This window comes from Zalophus californianus, chromosome 1, assembly GCF_009762305.2.
Source record: "Zalophus californianus isolate mZalCal1 chromosome 1, mZalCal1.pri.v2, whole genome shotgun sequence".
In the NCBI taxonomy this organism is placed as follows: domain Eukaryota; kingdom Metazoa; phylum Chordata; class Mammalia; order Carnivora; family Otariidae; genus Zalophus; species Zalophus californianus.
Window position 1 is genome coordinate 16,166,052 of NC_045595.1, and position 18,130 is coordinate 16,184,181.

The 18,130-nt window shown below is 53.0% G+C and overlaps 1 protein-coding gene across 1 annotated transcript in view; it reads right to left on the reverse strand.

Moving 5' to 3' along the window:
• The window catches only part of LTF (lactotransferrin), a 28,795-nt gene extending 28,392 nt beyond the window's left edge, over positions 1-403 (reverse strand). Inside the window, exon 1 of the mRNA XM_027587678.2 lies at positions 252-403. Within this exon, the coding sequence (XP_027443479.1) occupies positions 252-294 (43 nt within the window). The 5' untranslated portion in view covers positions 295-403. The remainder of the gene's footprint in view (positions 1-251) is intronic.
• Between the last annotated feature and the right edge of the window lie 17,727 nt (positions 404-18,130).

Here is an 18,130-nt window from a genome sequence, read left to right on the forward strand (position 1 = left end):
GTACCAAAGGTCCGGGAGGGACACAATGGGACAGGGTCTCTTTGCGTGCACAGCTCTAGAGACACCCCGACAGGCTCCTCTGAGCCCTGCTCTGGCTCTTCCCCAAGCAGGTGGGCGGGACCCGGCGGCGGGGCGCAGGGATGGACGGGTGCGGGGCGGGAGAGTGGGGACGCAGGCACCCACCCGCCGGGCGTCGGGGGTGGGGTGGGGCGCCCACCCGGCAGGACGCGCCCCCAGGTACCCGCACTCACCAAGGGCCCCGAGGAACAGCAGGGCAGGGAAGACTGGCTTCATTCTGGGCTCCTGAGGCGACTTTGGCGAACGAAGTCTCTGCCACCTGTACCGGGCTCTGCACCCCTTTATCCGGGGCTTGGTGACCTCACAGGGTTTGCCCCGGCCTGTGGCCCAATAGGGATCCCCTGCTCTGAGCCCTCGCACCCCTCCTCCACTAGTTCCTGGAGGCCCAGCAAGGGGGGCGGGGAGGAGAAACAGAAGCGGGAGGGGAGAAGGACCGGAGCCTGAGCAGCCTGAGCACCAGGAGAGAGGAGACCCGGCCCACAGGCGACCTCGCGCGCGCTCGTGCTGCGTGGTCGCTGGGATGGCCTTTCTCTCCACCAGTCTGCAAGTCTCTAGGGACTCGTGTCTTGTCCTTGTCCTTCCTCTGGTGCTATTGCCTCCTAGACGGTTGGACATAGAGCAGGGATCCTAAGGCGAACATCTGTGATCATCCTGAACCGCGAGGCTCGCCTTTCCTTTCACAGATGGGTCTAAAGTGCCTGGGAGCTGCCCCGGCCTGACATGAGCATCGTGGGACAGCTAGCCAAGGTGACGGTCGCTGCCCAGAGTCTGCCCCAGGCTGCCCATGGGTCTCTCCTGGCCCCACTGAGACCACAGTACAGCTTCCCGAAAACAGAGCCAGAGGCCTCAGGGGAAGTGACCAACCACCCAGGGCCCAGCGGCTCTTCCCCTATCCCCTCATTAACACTTATGTCATTTTTCTTTTGTTTTGTTTTGTGGCGGTATGAGGCGGGAGATGGGAACCTCGTTTTGATAAATGTCATATTTTGTCAACATAAACTTACCTTATTTCAGGAAGGTGTTTTTCAGCTCTAGGATTTGGCTGCCAAGAATATATCTTGTAAATACACTCCCATGATGCACAATGGCTCACATATGGGGGTTTCCAAGGCAACACTGTGTGTCATTAACCAACTGGAAGCGAATTGAACATCCACGTCTGGGGGGTGTCAAAGAGTGTGCCCCTTTGAGACTCTCAGGGAGGCCCCCCTGCCCCAGGTGTGGAGCCTGCCAAGGCACGGAGTAGGGTCTGATCAGGTACCCTGCTTGCCGGACCCAAGAGTGGGGTCTGGGGCTCAGCACTAGAATCACCAGCTGGGTTTGGGGGTGACAAATCCAGCGTCTCCTATTGTTTGGAAACATAGTGTCACAACATTAAAAGCTGCTTTCATCAATAATTGCAATAAACGGTTTCAAAAATAGTGAAGAAATACAAAATTGACTAATTCTCAGGAGTGCTGAAGCATCTTTGTACCTAAATTAGCCACTCAGCTGCTCTGCCCTTCCATAATTATAAGAGAATTAAGAAATAAATGTCACCACCCATGTGTCTGTCTCTGAATGCAAATTTTACAAAGGGTGGCTTGTGAAGTCAGGGGCCTTCAGACCCTCTTATGTCTGTTACAGCGTTGGCAGGAACACACAGAACCTGGGACCACAATCAAGAGGCTGAGCTGAAAGGATATGCCCTGGAGGCAGGACTGGGATAGGTCAAGCCCCAGGGCACACTGCTTGGATGCTCTGTCTACAGGGCATGGCCCAGTCCCAGGCCAGGGATGTGCTCAGCTGGACACATGCAGAGCATGGCCACGCCAAGGCCACCTGCAGGGGAAGTGGATGGAAGGGTGGGGTCTACCCAGGAGACTATGGAGTTCAACTGAACTATCATCAGCCTTCATTCTTCATTCATTCATGCCAGAACTGGTGAGTTCCAGGAGGGACACAGAGAAGAGGGGTCTGTCCTTGCCCTCAGGAGCTCACAGCACAGTCAAGGGTGGGGGGCAGTCACAGACACGGCAGCATAAACGAAGTCAAGGTGGGAGGAGGAATGAGTGACCAGCTTCCATCATGAAGGCTCCAGAAAGGTTCGAGGAAGAACATTTGACCTGGGTAGTGGTGGGGGAATGACCGCTTTTCTACAGGGAGAATATTCAGGTGGAGGAAACAGCCAAGAAAGGGCGTGGGAGCATGAGCACTCAGTGACCAATTACCTAAGCACGAGAACCACAAAAGGTCACTCTGGGCTTTCTGGCCTGGACCTCTCCTTGGAAAGATTAACAGTGTCACCTCCTCTGTCCTGAGCTCCACACCAGTGTCCATCTGCCTCTGGATAGCTCCTCCTGCAGGTCCTGTAGGCACCAGCATTCCGTGCATCTGAAATGGAGCCATGCACTCCCTCCAGCCCTGCACCTTCTCTCAGATTTGGTTACCACCTTCCATCAAACCCTGCAAACAAAGAGCCTCAGAGGGGTCCTCAGATCCTCTGGCCAGCTAGCCCTGTCTGTGCGATGGGCACCTGATGATCACTATCGGTTGAATGAATGAAGGAGCGAGGAGGAGGGACAGGGGCTAAAGTATCCTGCTCGCCATGCGTCAGGTCTGAAAGACAGGGCTGGCGATGCCAGGCCTCCCCAGAACCTGTGTGCCCGGGGTCATTACTTTGCCCGTGAGCTCAGCATCGATCTGCATGGCTCTCTGAGGGGCCAGGAGCTGGGCCAGATCTTGCAGATCCTGCAGGGAAGTAGGAGGTGGGTTTTGCAATGCTGGGACCATGGCATGGTGTGAATATAAGGAGGGCAAAGAAGGGTGCAGATGGTAGAAACCACCATATAGTGGCAGGAGCCGGTGTGCGGCAGGCAGGTGAGGGAAGCCAACTAACTTCTCCCACATCCTCACTCCCTCTTCACCCCCGAAATTCACACAGGGACCCTTTGCCAGCTCAAGGACTGGCCCAAGCCAAGCGCCCTCCTGACCGGTGCGCAGTAAGTCCCACACCCTGCCCTTGACGGAGCCCTCCAGCTTCAAACCCCAAGAGGAGCTTTGGGAAGAAGGTGTAGATCTGGGCAGAACCAGCTCTAGAAGGAACAAAGGAGAAAAGGAGTTCTTGAGACACCTGCTTACACGGGGGGCTCCAGCCTGGCCGACCAGAGACCGCAGGTCAGGCTGCTTGCCCCTGCCAATGGTGGGAGGTTACTGACTTGCTAGAGAGCCGCTTGTTAAATATTCACAGATTTTGTGGCAGGTTGTTGAACGGTTGGTAGCTTGAACTCATTCGTGGTGGGAGTATCTACACCATGGAAATTAGCAAACACTGTGAATCGGAGCATGCTTCCCTCCTGGGGAGCCAGTTTACAGCACATCACGGCCCAGGGTTGTCACTGTGTGGGGACATGCGGTCCCCACGTCAGTGTGGCTATGTGGGGGGTGGGGGGAGAATGCCTTCCTAGGAGACAGACAAGGTAATAACCTGAAGCATTTGGCTGGCACTTGGAACTCCAAACGGAGCGGCCTGTGGCCTTGTCTCTGATGGTTCGGACAGCTCTGGAAGTCACGGTTACTGCTCTAAAAACAGGTAAACTGAGGGCTGCCCTACAGTCACACAGTGAGTAAGATGCCGAGATGGAACTGCCGGCCCTGAGTCTCCCCTGAGGCTCACAGCTGGTCTGTCCTCCTCTGCAGAGGCTGAGATCCAGGGAGACACCTAGCTCTTGATCTCTGCAGGAAGGAAAACCCTCAGGGATTGAGACCCTTGTGAAGCAGGACTGTCTAGCACCTTCCACACATCAGCCATGGCTCTTGATCCTCAGGGAAGCATCACGACATGCCTCAGCAGGCCTGCTTTCCAAATGGGGGGAATCAGGCAAAGCAACCCATCCATGGTCATGCTGCTGGTCATGTCTAGAAATCCACCACTGCCCCCTGCCCTCTATCCAGTGGTCCTTGATGGCTATCGATCGTTCCTTTGCTGACCACCCTGAAGAGAGAGCAGAAAGTGAGCGTGAGGTGGACGCAGAGCTCCCTGCTTTCTTGACCAGGGGGATGGTCACGATTTCCGGAGCAAGGTCCTAATATTCCGCCCCAAGCAGGCCCCTTGCCTATAGCCAAAAGCCCTGGGGAGTCTTCAGGGGTGTCTGTGGGTGGTGGGGGCTGAGCTGAAGGGTGGCGGGCAGGAAAATGGTGGCTTTATTAACTAATATGTCTTGTTGCCAAATGTTGCCCAATTTACAAAGAACCCACAGAGACTAAGAGCTTCTATGTCCTTGGACAGCCCTCTTCCTCCTTCTCCTCCTTCACCTCCCTCTCCTCATAATCAGCACCCTCTGCCCTTCTGGACCCTCCCCTCTCAGGGCCAGCACCCCACAGTCCTGCCAAATGACACTGCACCCTTCTGCCCAATGGTCCAGGGGCCAGTGGAAATGTCCCAGGCTTTCCAGGTGCAAGATTTCAATTCTCCCAGCCTGGTTAGCACCCCCATTTCCCTGGCATAAATCCGAACTCCATGAGCACCTAATCACCAGGTCCAGATGAGAACATGCAGCAGGCCAGGCCCAGGGAGAGTCTTCCTGGAAGGTGCCAGCCAAGGGCAACCTGGAGGGTGGCAGATGCTGGCCCAGGGCCAGCCATGCAAATTTCTTCCCAGAAGGAATGAGGTCCCTGCCAGAGAAATCCCAGGCAGGAAGCACCTGAGCTGGAGGGCCCCTGGCAGCTCCGTTGGCTGGCCTCCCCCTGCAGCCATGGGGGACCATTGGTGGGCTATCTCTGAGAAGGAGCTTGAGTGGGTGCCCAGAAGAGCAAGGAGCCGCTGTTTTCCTCCATGCCCCTGGGCGAGGCCAGAGCTGCTCCTCCTCAGCTCTCCCAGGCTGGGAGTGGCCAGCCCCCTGACCTGCTCCAGGCGGACGCCTCTTCCACATCCCCTCATTCATCCCTGCACTGGACAGCCTGGCGGGCTGGAGGGCCCAGGGGAGAAATGGTTAGACGCATAGGAGATTGGGTTTGATACCTGCATTGGAACCTGTTCCATTCTAAATAGCCACCTTGACCTGGGCTAGGCTCTTAACCTGTGCAAGGTTAAGGGATACAAATAATATCCACCGTATGAAGGGGGTAGAGTTAAAATCTGATGTTTGAGATGCTTACACAGTGCTCAGTACAGGCAAGCTATTGTTCCTATTTGCTGACACGCATGAGTGTCATGAGCAGTGTGGGCCTCGGCTGGGCACAGGGGTATGGGGGAAGCAGGCAGTGGCCTCTGGGGATGCCTGGCCCATCAGGAGGGGCTGTGTGTGCTGAAAGTCTCCATCCCAAGTACAGGTCTCCCAGCAAGGTGCTGCTGGGAGCTCTGGCGGGGGCGTGGGGGGGGGCAGACAGCCCCCCGGAGCAAAGACAGTGGCAGAGTTATTTTTCCCATCCTGCCCTTCTTTCTAACAGAGCATGCGGCTGCCCTGAACTGCCCGTGGGTTCTAGAGTGTCAATCTTACCCTGGCCTGCACTCCATCTCCTCTTCCATGTCTCTGTCCCTGTTTCCTGCCTCTTCGGTCTCCTCTTATTCTACCTCTCGCTCCTTGGCTTCCTTCTCCATCGCCAGCTCTGGCCCTCCCTCCTAAACTCACCGGTCCACATTCCTTTCGGTTGCCCCCAGCTGAGCGGCTGAGCGTCCTTCTGTCACAGTGATTGTGACACTCACCCATCTCCCCACCCCCCTCTCCCGATGCTAAGCTTTGGGAGGAAGGGGCTGCCTCTGACCCGTCTCTGGATCAGAGAAACAGGAGAAACAGGAGGAGAGGTCAAAATCTGCCTGCCCAAAATCCTTTGGTTGTAAATCTAATTGGCACCCTTCTCATCCTTGTGGAGGTAAGAGGAAGCTGGCCCATGAGAGTGACTGGGGCACTGAGGTCCAATGCGGCGTGGGGGGGTGGGGGGGGCGCCTGCCCCATCTCCTCCCTGCCCGCCCGCCCTCTGTGCCCTGCAGAGACCTCCCAGCAGATGGGATATTCCTGTCCTGCCCCTGCCCTGCCCTGTGCAGCTTCTAGCGTCTGTGGGCCTGGTATCCTAAGGAGCATCCGTATGAGGACAGCAGCTAGGGGGTTAATGGGAAAGGCTGGAGAAGGGATTCCTCCATGACCTCCAACACCCAGAACTCCCCTACAGGGAAGCTAGGATCCCCTTCTACTGAAAGGCCTCTTCCCTCCCCTACAGCCCACATCAGCTTCCAAAGACAAGGAGAGGGGGCCCCAGGAGAGCAGCAGGGAAATATCAGTGATGAGCTGGGGGGACTGTGGAGGCGAGGGACCAGAGCCTCCCAATCCCTAATGCACCCCCCCTTTCCAGGCCAGAGATGTTCTCATCTTAGTGAATTAGTCTGCAGCCAAAGGCCTATCGGAATGTCCAGAAGGACTCTGGAGGCCTGGGACCTCTTTCTCTAGCTCCTTCTAGGTGCTGTGTTCTCCAGGGATACCCCACCCTTCCCACCCCCTCCTTCCTTCTCCCTCCCAGCTCCAGATCCGCTCCTCCTCTCCCCTCCCTCTACTCTTGCTCATGAAACCAGAGGTAGAGCTAGCACAAACCCAGGTCCCTGTAGGAGGTGCTGAGACATCACCCCACAAGTGTATATTATCACTGAACTTGAGCTTCCCCAAGACTACAGAGAGCACTAGACCGGGTTGTCTCCTGGCACTCTGTCTGCTCATCCTTAACCTCCTGTGTACTCACGTTGAGCGAGAGGAGGGGCAGAGAGGGGGAACAAGACGTTCCCTTTTCTTTTCTTTTTTTTTAAACAAGTGCAATTTGATTTTTTTTTTTTTTAAGAGAGGGAGACAGGGGTGGGGTGGGGTGGGGAGGGATAGAGGGAGAGGGAGGGAGAGTCTTAAGCAGACTCCACGCTGAGTGTGGAGCCCAATGCAGGGCTCCATCTCACGACCCTGAGATCATGACCTGAGCCAAAACCAAGAGTCGGACGCTTAACTGACTGAGCCACCCAGATGCCCCAAGACGCCCCCTTTTCTTGATTCACTGAGCAGGTCTTGATCCCGAGGAAAGTCTTCCTCCAGAGGGCATTAACTTTCAGAGAAACCCATTTGGGAAAAGATTAAAGTTCAATCATCAGCTTGGCATGTGTGGTGTTCGAGGGAGGGTTGGGGGAAGCTGAGGGGTGGGGGCTGGGGATACAGGAGAGCAAGGCTCTGACCAACACTGTTGTTGCCCAATGTTGCCCCATTTGTAAAGGAAACTCGGCAATCAAAGAGCTTCTCTCTGCTCATCCCTCCTGCCTCTTCTTCGTGTCTTCCTTCCTCTCTGGAATCCTAGCCCCCTATGGTTTTCTCTTCATTCCAATCTGGCAGGGCTGGGCTCAGCTCCCAGTCTCTCTAGGTCAATACTTGTATGTGTTTTCAGATGCCCCCTTCTCTTTCACTCCCTGGGTGCCATCTGGCCTTCCTTCGTCCGGCCTCTTGTGCCCATGCATCCCTTTTCATTCAGTGGTCATGAGATGGTCCTAGGCTCCTGCCTCAGCTCCTGATCACCCTCCTGCCTCTCGCTGCCCCATTGCAGTCCCACCCCAAGGGACTCTCAAAACCACAGAGCCCACAGTGGCTTCTTTCCTTGCCCCTATTCTCTTCTCCCTACACTCTATCCCTGAAGAACTTCATCCTCCTTCTGCCTTTAGATTAAACTACCCTCCCTGTGCTGACAACTCCTGGAACTATATTGCCCACCCAGATCTCATGTCTACTTTGATCGAGGTGTGCTCAACCATGAGCAGGACAGCTCAACCTGAAAGTCTCACCAGCACCTCAAAACTGCATGTCCGACTTCCAGTTCTGGATCAAGATGGAGCAAGACACATCTCTCCCTACTCCTCCCACATACAGCTTAAAACTCTGGGGATGATTGCTATCATGGCTTAAAACAACACAGATTTATCATCCTCCAGTTCTAAATGTTGAGGTTCAGATCATCCTCCGTGGGCTAAAGAACATATAGCTGCATTCCTTCTGGAGACTCTCAGGGGATTTCACTTCTTTGCCTTTTCCAGCTTCTAGAGGCTGACTGAGTTCCTTGGGTCTTGGCCCCATATCGTTCCCTCTTCTGTTTCCACTTTCACACCTCTGTCTCTCACTCTGATCCCCTGCCTCCTTCTTATAAAAACCCTTGTGATTACATTGGGCCCACTTGAATAATCCCCAGAATACTCTTCCCATCGCAAGATCTTTAATTTAATCATATCTGCAAAGTCCCTTTTGCCACATAAGGTAACATATTAACAGGTTCCAGGAATTAGGACATGGACATCTTTGGGCTCCATTACTCAGCCTAACAGGCCGGTAGATTGTGATGAATCATGTATGCGAAGTGGCCACTAGAGTGACCGCTAAGTAAACTGTATGGAGATACACGCAAAAACACTGTAGATAAATCAAAATGGAATTGTAAAAATATGTTTAAGTAACCCACAGGACAGTAGAAAAAAGAAAATGATGAAAAATGTAAAAACAGAGAAAACAAATAAAAACTAAAATGGCAGATGTAACCCTAGTACATCAATAATTATATCAGATATAAATAGGCTAAATATTCCAATTAAAAGACTGGGATTGGCAAAGTGGTTTTAAAAAAACGTAACCCAGCTATTGGCTGTCTGCAAGAAACTCACTGGAAAATATAATGACATAACTAGGTTGAAAGTAGAAGAATAGAAAAATATCTATCATGTAAATATTAATAAAAAGAAAGTAGGAGTGGTTGTATTAATATCAGACAAAGTCAAATTCAGAGCAAAGAAAACTGTTGGGGCACAGAAGGACATCACATACTGATAAAAGGGTAACAATCTTAAATGTGTACACACCAAAAAGCAGAGCTATAAAAATACGTGAAGAAAAAACTGATAGAATTGGGGCGCCTGGGTGGCTCAGTCAGCTAAGCATCTGCCTTCAGCTCAAGTCATGATCCTGGGGTCCTGGGACGAAGCTCTGCACTGGGCTCCCTGCTCAGTGGGGAGTCGGCTTCTCCCTCTCCCTCTGCCCCTCCCCCTGCTCACACTCACTCTCTCTCAAATAAATAAATAAATAAAATCCTAAAAAAAACCTGATAGAATTAAAAGAAGAAATAGACGAGTCCACAATTATAATTGGAGACGTCAAACCCCTCTCTCAACAACTGAGAGAACAAGGAGACAGCAAATCAGCAAGGGTGCAGAAGACCAACAACACCATCAACCAACAAGACGTAAGCAACATTTAAGGAGCACTCTGCCCAACAATAGCAAAATAATAATTCTCCAGTTCCCACAGAACATTTACCAAGACCGCCCCTGTCCTAGAACATAAAACAAACTTCAACAAAGCAATTAAAATCACTTAAAACATATTCTCTGATCAAAATTAAATCAAACTAAAAATCAATAACAAAAAGAGGAAAATCTCCAAACTCGTATAAAACTAAACATCCAGGAGTGTCTGGGTGGCTCAGTCAGTTGAGCTTCTGCCTCTTGGTTTTGGCTCAGGTCACGATCTCAGGGTCGTGAGATGGAGCCCCATGTTGGTCTCCATGCTCAGCATGGAGTCCGCTTCAGATTCTCTCTCTCTCTCTCTCCCTCTGCCCGCCCGTCCCCACTGCTTGTACGCTCTCTTTCTCTCTCTCTCAAATAAATAAATAAATCTTTTTTTTTTAAAAGAAAGAAACTAAGCATCCAAATATTCAATGGGTGAGTGGGGCTGTGAGACACAGAAGGAGCAGGTAGGACCGGGGACAGAGTGGGAGCCCCTTCCCCACAGATTCCCTCTTGAAGCTGACCCAGACAGCATGGCCCCCATGTTTGGCCCATGACGTCTGTCTTTCTGATCCCTTGTTCTGTCCTGTTACTTGTCTGTAACTCTCTGTTAGGACTTCTGGCTCTTTCTCAACTCCAGATCTCTCTCTGTCTCATCCTCCCACTACATCTCTCTGTCACTCTCACCACTCCTGCCCTCTCCCTCAGCCCCACAGCCCCCAAGTCCCCTAATGGCCTCTCCCAGCAGACTCTTCACTGTCTTCAGCACTTCTGATCTATCTCCCAGCCAGCTAACTCTCGGCCCTCAGGTCCTATCTCCGCTCTACAGTGCCTTCTCCCTCCCGCTTCCAAGTTTCCCTGGGCTACAGGAGAAGCTTTCCTGGAGCCTGTGTAGCCACTTGGTTTCTTCCCCAGGAGCTGAGGGTCATGGTGTTGGTGACAAAGGACAGGTGATGTGCTTTGCCCATCAGTAGGCAACGGCAGGGGCCACAGAGAGCTCTAGGGACTGAGTTCAGGTGAGTCCAGGTGAGACCAGGTGAATCCAGATGAGTCCAGGCCCAGCTGGTTCTTAACCACCATTCCCTGGTCACTGGGGAAGTTGCACTTTGACGAGGAAGTGGCCACAGGATGCAACATGAATGCCAGAGGGCCACTGAAAAGACACAAAGGCAGAAGACGACTTGTAGAATAAGGAAGTGGTGGGCAAAGTAGATGGAGACCTGGTAGATAAAGCAGAACCTGATGGATATTTGGAAATGGAGGAGAGTCGGAAGTGAGCAATTTCCAGGATATTTGGAAATGTTTTGCTTTGAGATTGCTCCCATGAAATAAGCTAACTAAAAAATCAGACACTTTCAGAGCTGAATGTTTCCCTGGATACCATTTTAAAAGTGGGGTCTCTAAGCACAGACGGGGCATGTGACCTGCCCAGACTGGCCCCAGTAGGGCTAGGTGGACTCTGGCTTCCTGACTTGTACTAGGTAGAGTGAGGAGAGTATGGGGAAGCAAGGTTCCTTTCAGCTGAAGACATCTCAACAGAGCATTTGCTCTGGGCCAGGTACTTGTCAAGTGCTGTGGGTCAGCAACATGCATCAGAATTGGTCCCTGCCCCCAAGGACAACAGACAAGAGAGCAGGCAGTTACTACCACAGGGGAGATGAGAATGTGCAGGAAAAGGCATGAAAGACCACGCTTGTGCCCAGTGCCCTGTAAATGGGGGAGGTGTCACCGCCTGGGGCAGCTCTGGAAGAGGCTGGGAAAGCCCCCACACTCCCCCACCCTGGCATCTTCCAGCAACCTCCACCAGTTGGGCCTGGCTAGAACCAAGTGACTGAGGGAGAGGTTATAGGGACTAGGAATTGTGGGGCCTCGCAGGAAACCTGAAGAACCTTTGCTTTCATTCTGAGGGAGGAAGGAGCCATTGGAGGGGCCTAAGAGTAGACTAAGAAGGAGGGGCAGGAGGGAAGCAGACAGACAATTGTGGGGGCTCAGCAATAATCTGCGAGCGAGATGCGACAGCTTGGTCTGGGGTGCAGCAGTGGGGAAGTGGCAGCATGGGTTGGATTCTAGATGTGTTTTAAAGGTGGACACCATGGGGTTTGCTTATATTACCCGGGAATGTGGGATGTGAGCATCAGGAAAAGGGGACACCGCTAGGGTGCTTGGCCTGAGAAGCTAGAAGAAGGGACTTGGATTGCTGAGATGGGGAAAACTGGATGAAGCCGACTGGGAGAGGTAGACCAGAAGGTCCATTCCGTACACTGTCAGTAGAATAGACCCTTGGATTTCCAGGTGGATATGATGGAGGAAGTTCCCCGACTCGTTACCACCTAGTGTGGCATTGGTACTAGGAGTCACAGGTAGAAATCTACCACTTTATTTAAAATTTATTTTGGACCATAGGTCCATATTCTCCCCAAGATAATGCTGATGCCTAGTTATGTAAAATACTGTGTCCAACTCCAGGGGCTCATGAAACACTGTACATGTCCGTGGGTCATTCTCACATGGGAGTCTGGGACTCCACGGCCTTCCTAACCACTCCTTCAAGCCCCATTCTGACCTTTGTACCCCACCCCCCCAACCTGTGTCTGTGGCACTGGACCGCCAATAATCTCCCATTCAAGCCTTTGGCTCATCTCGCTGTTCCACGGACGTTGGTTCTTTCTTTACACGTGAACTCAGAAGGAGGCTGAAGCTTTTCTTTGTACAGTCCACATCTAATGCAAAGCCTGTCTCTTCGAGTTTCACAGCTAAAAGTCCATTGTGATTGATTGTTGACCTCTGCATAAGAGAAAGAGCAGGAAGTGTCTACCCTGACCACAAGAACAATGGGCACATTCACAAGCCTCGGAAGGGCTTGTGTGCGTTTTCGGACAATGTTTATTCATTATATTATGGGCTACTCGGTGTTGCCCACAGATGTCAGTGCACAAAAGAATTTATTGAGATTGGATCTGAGCAGTGATATACAAAACGTGAGAACTGAACCCGCAAGAGAGGGGTTCCCTTGAGAGGGGAGCAGAGCTTCCTCAAGTGAGACTTCTGCCCCAGAGACAGCCCAGTTCAGCCTTCCTTCCAGGTGGGCAGTGGGGTTTTTGCATGGAGGACAGGAAACCTGCACAGGAGGGATACATCTGCCCATGGAAATGCCCCCAGCTGTCTGCCCCGGCCACTGCTTCTGGGAGTACGCCCCAGCCTTACTCCTCACCCCATAGCACTCACAGGCTGACCCTGCCCGGTGCCTGGTGTCTCCCCCGCCCACTCAAACGTGAACATGGGGGCCTTCAGAGGACAGTCCCACCAGGAAGCCAAGTAGCTACACCTGCAGCCCACCGCCCTGCCGGGCTCACGCTTCAGACAGCGGCCCTATGGAAGTAGTATTTGTTTATGGGAATCTTTTGCCAATAATTATCAACCAGCCTATGTCAGCATGCTTGCTCAGCCATAACCTTAGTTTCTAGGAAAGTGTTGGTCCTGGGATAGGAGTACAAAGTACAAGTGAATTTTGTTTAAAAACCCACCAGCAGACATATAAATTGGCGTGACCACTTTGGAGAAGGGTTTTGCGGGGCCAGCGACGGCACAACACACCCTCGGCCAATGCCGGGTTGATCAGCACTTTCTAACTGGCTCTGGGAGTGCAGCTCCAACAAAAATATTTTTGGTTAATATTTTTGTTGATGTTAAAGAGTAACTCAGAAGAGAAACAACACTGAACGTCACTCATTCGTCAGTGATGTAAGCAACGAAACTCTTTCCTGAATCAGTTCATGGTTTTCCGAAACTGGAGAAATATATCCTAAGTTTCTTTGCGCTATATATTACAATGTCACAGCTGCAGAGGTGGTACCCTTCTGAGCCCATCCTGCATTACCAACATGTTCTCCATCACTGCCTTCAGGCTAACCCTAGACCATCAGCCAAACAAATCTATTAAGCCTCGATCTGTAACATTCCCGTGGTGTAAAAACTCCCCCATGGCTGATTTCATGCTACCAACATGGACGGCTATCACGGAACGGGGAGAAGGAAAGAGACAAGTAATATCACATTATATGGTAGTCCCACCATTACAGATACAACCTCAGGAGCCCAAGAATGCAAGGAAAGGAAGGTCAGAATGGGGCAAAATTCTGCAAAGTCTTGACAGTCTAACAGCCGGCTCTCATGAGCCAGGAAGGGCCAGCTCCAACTGTGCTGCCTACAACGGGGTGCTCCTCTCCCAGAATTACGTCCAACTGAAATGTGCACCAAGAACATAAACAGGAATGTTCATAAGAGCATTTCCCTAGGGGCGCCTGGGTGGCTCAGTCGGTTAAGCACCCTACTCTCCGTTTTGGCTCAGGTCATAATGTCAGGGTGGTGAGATGGTGCTCAGCGGGTGGTCTGCTTGAGATTCTCTTCCTCTTCCTCCCTCTGCCCCTCCACCCACTCACTCCCTCTTTCTCCCTCCCAAATAAATAAATAATCTTAAAAAGGAAAAAAAAGAGTGTTTCCCTAAACATCCCAAATGTCTGAGTGGTAGGCTCACGATACATAAATGACAAATGAATAAATGATAAAGAAAGAAACACAATAAATAATAATACTATAAACTAAGCCAGAATGAGCCTGCTGCTGTGAGCCACTATAGCATGGCTCAATCTCACAAATATAAAGCTGAGCAAAAGAAGGGGGCCACAGAGGAGCACTCCCACCTTACTGCATGTATACAAAGCTAAAGAACAGGTCAAATTAGCCTCTGAGGTCACAAGATAGGAGAGTGGTAACTTTGGGAAGTAGGAAGGTAGGAAAGTGATTGAGGGGGGCAGGAGTGGGGCTTTGGGGTGCTGGTAATGTGGGCTACTGGTGGTGATCACATGAGGGGGTTCATTTTGTAATAAGTTATCTAGCTGTACAAAATATTAATGATGCACTTTTCTAGATGTTTGTTATATGTGCATAACAAGCTTAGTTTTAAAAGCCACCAGCATGAGGGCATATGAATGGCTGTGGCCCTGGGAGTGGCCTCCTTGGCACCCCCAGAGGGGCTGCCCTTGCTTGGGATGTGTCAGAAATGCTCCTCCGGGGACCCTCTGGAAAGTGCAGAGCAAAGCTTTTCCGGAAAAACGACCCTCTCGCTCAAAGGTCAACCCTTGTGGGTGGCTGAAGAGAGAAAGGATGTGTGGGAGAGGGTGGGAATGAATATTTGTAAATGGACAAAACTTACGGTTATCCACGTCACAGTGGGATAGGTGTTTGAGCTGGGGCATGGGCTCTGGAAAAGGAAGGGAGGGAGGGACGGGGAGAGAAGGAATAAAGATGTTTGGCAGACCCTGGCGAGCTCCTGAGCACAATGCTAGGAGCTCCTGAGCGCAAGTTCTGGATGCCCTGTGTGCACTACTCCCTGGGCCACCAGTGTGGGTAGATCCTGTTATCATTCTGCCCATCTCACAGAGGAGGAGGTTGAGGCTCACGGGTGGAGGTAAAGCTAAAGTGCCCATGAGGCAACTGCAGGCCCCATACCCTACCCCTACTCCCCTAGCAAACTGCATGTCCCCGCTGGGAAGGCAGTGCCAGGAAGGGCCCGAAATGTTCTGCCCCAGAATGTTCTGCCACCGTGCACCTTCCTCCTACACTGGCACCGAGCCCTTGTGATCTGGGGCTCCCAGCATACTGTTGTTGATCAAGATTAACTGTGATTGATGGAGCAGGGACTTCAAAGGGGCCCACAGGAGGAATAAGGAAATAACTGAAAAATCAAGTCAACCGTTTCCAGCTGGTGCTCACACCTGTTCCCAGCCAGGGCTGATACCTGAAGGCATAGTCTCATCTCAAGCCCCCACCCCGGCCCACTTGAGGGGCAGGGCAAGAGCTCGCCCCTTGGGGTAGAGAGGACAAGCCTTCCACACACTTGGGGGCTGCTGAGTGGGCTCCAGACTGGAAAGAGTCACCACGACCTATGGGACTGGCCCCCGGGGCCATACTTCCTCCGTGGCCAGCCACCTGCTCTCCCAAGCCCCCACCAGCTCCAGGAGGAATGCGCCCTCTTCCATTCTCTGTTAAAAATTCTGAGTCAAGTCTGACCTCAGTCCAGGACCCAGCGGGAGTTGCAGGGAGCAGGGAAGTTGGTAGCAGAAAGCTCAGGGGCCCAGGCCGGGTGGGCCAGAGGCAGGTGGTCTGGAAGGTGATGACGGGTTCTGCTCGCTGGGCTACAGACTTTGTTCTCCCAGCTCCCGGGTTCCAGTTGTTCTCTGGGTCCCCAAGCAGCCCACCCACCGTCCACTGGGCTCCCTGATGGGGAGCAGGAATGAGCAGGAATGGGGGCGCTGGGGCAAGGAAGGAGGCCTGATGGGAAAGAGGAGGTTCGGCAGTACAGGATGCCCACCCACAGTTCCCGTGACAGCTTCCGGTCTCCACGGAGGACAGTTGCTTGCTTAGTGTCAATCACAGAGATGCCGAGTTCACAGGCCAGGCCAGTGGGAGTGGAGATCGGGGCTCCAAGGACCCAACACAGCTCCTAGAGAGAGTTATGGGGCCTCCTCAGAGAAAAGAGGTCACAGGAGGTGCCCACCCGCCAGAAGGCCCTCCGGCCACACCCTTCCCTATACCCAGCCCCTCCCCCTGATTGTACAGAACCCCCTTGTGCTGGCGAGCTCCTTTGCTCCCCGTGGGTGTTGGCAGTCACACCTGGAGAGTGGTTATTCATACATCTTCCTCAAAAGGTCAGCGTTCATTGCGATAATGCTGATAATTTGGGGCACCTTAATCGTGGCTCCTCTTGGCTAGGAGAGAAACAAAGGCCCAGTCAGGTCGGCCGTACACCCGTCCTTGCCGGGGCCAGGGTCACGGTGTGTGCTGTGGCCACTGGGTGAGGACCCTCCCCCTTGTAAATACGGGGGAGGCAGTCTCAGGTGGGCACTGTGGACTCACTCCTCGGAGGAGGGAGCTGAGACCCTGGGCCCAATCGAAGCTGGGAGGCCTTGCGGAGGAGGCACACCAGGACCGCCACTGTCCACGCAAAGGCTCAGGAAGGAGCTCAGGAGACAAGGCGTCCTGGAGAACGGTCCTCGGAAGCTTGGAAAGCTGGCGCAGCCCTGGGAAAGGAAGGCGAGGGGAGAGGGCGGTCCTCTAGAAGTGATGGGAGAGAGCACAAGTGGGTGGGTGCTGCGAACGGAGCAGGAGTGTGTCTGTGCCCAGAAACCCTGCTCTCTTGCAGGCCACACGGCAGACCCCCGCCCCTGGACAGGAACAGGGAAGCTCTGGCCTCCTGACCCACAGCAGTGCCCTTGGGGCTGAGTGGGAGGAAGGCCCCAGGGACAAATGATGCCAAGGGTGGGGAGGGCAGTCACCCAGAGCTTGAGAGTGACACAAAGTGGCCACAAGATGAATGGCCGCCTTCGGCTTCCATCGGTGCCCTGGGCCTATATGAGTGGCATTTCCAAATCGCCAGTTTGAACCTCAGTTTTCTCATCTCTAAAATGGGAGCGATAATCTCCAGGGTTGCAGTGGGGATTAGATCGTTTATCTTTTAAAAACTTAACATGATGTCTGGCCCAGTAGGGAAATGTTGGTTCCAGTCTTCCTTTCTGTCCTGTCTGCCACCCGCCAAAGCTGCTAGTGAGCCACAAACACTGGGTATATGAATGAATGAATGAATGAATGAATGAGAGAAAGGAGGCAGGGAGGGAGGGGGAAAAGGAGGGAAGGGGGGAGGGTGGAAGGAGGAATGCCGACCAAATACAGATTCTCCCAAATTCCTCAGAGCCTCCCTGGGAGGTTCCAGGCTGAGCCAGGACTCCAAGGCCAGGGATCTCCCTGCCCTGCACCCTCCCTCCACCCCCCTGCACCCTGAGGGCCTGTCAAAGGCCTGAAAACTTCACTGAATTTTCCAGCGGGTGGAGGTTCCCAGTGAGAACCAGGCTGCATCGCCCGTGAGCACGGGGACGTGTGTTTCTTCCCCTCCATCGAGGCCCCAGGGGATGAGGGCCTGAGTGACCAGGTCCAGGAGGGGTCTGGTCTGCTTTGTGGAAGCCTTCTACAACTGTGCACAAATTCTCCCTTTCTCCTTCTCCCCTCTCCTCTGCTTCTCCCCGCCACTCTCTCTAATAGATCAGACACCCTTCCCCAAAAGCAGAGAGCTGTAGGCCCTGGAAGCCAGGTTCCCCCTGGGAAGGGCGGCCACAACGTGTCTCTAGAAGGACAAGCAGAGGTCCTGTTCCCAATGCCCTCAGCAGAGGGGTTGGAGGCTCAGGCAGCCAGGGTTCAGGAAGGCTTTCCCCTCCCAACACTAACAATCTGGAAGGCCTCTCCAGCTCAGCCAGTTCCCTGACGCTAGAGAGGAGGACCCTGGCAGCTGGCCACCTGCTCTCCTTCCCTGGGGCTCAGACGCAGCCAAGGGACTCCTGCCATCCATTCACTCAAGGGGCATTTCTCGAGCCCTGGGCTGGTAATGTACCAGCGTCCCTTTCCTCCTACTGACATTCGGGAGACAGCGAGGTGGGGAGAGGCAGCTAAAATCAACATCCGAGGGCAGAAACACGACAGGGCGCTCTCACAAGATAATTTCGGGTATATGAAACATGCTAAGAGTTTTATCTGAGCACAAATGCACGCGAATCAGACAGCGAGAATCCAGAAGTGCTCAGGAGTTCTCCAGCGACAGGTGCAGGAAGCCAAGACAGGAAATTATTGAGTGGCTATAGTTTAAAGGCCCGTTGGCTGTTCGTGATGGGTCGTCCTTATCATTTTCATTTTGAAACCTTGAGGCATTTACAGGCTAGATTCTTGGATGGCTTATGTAGA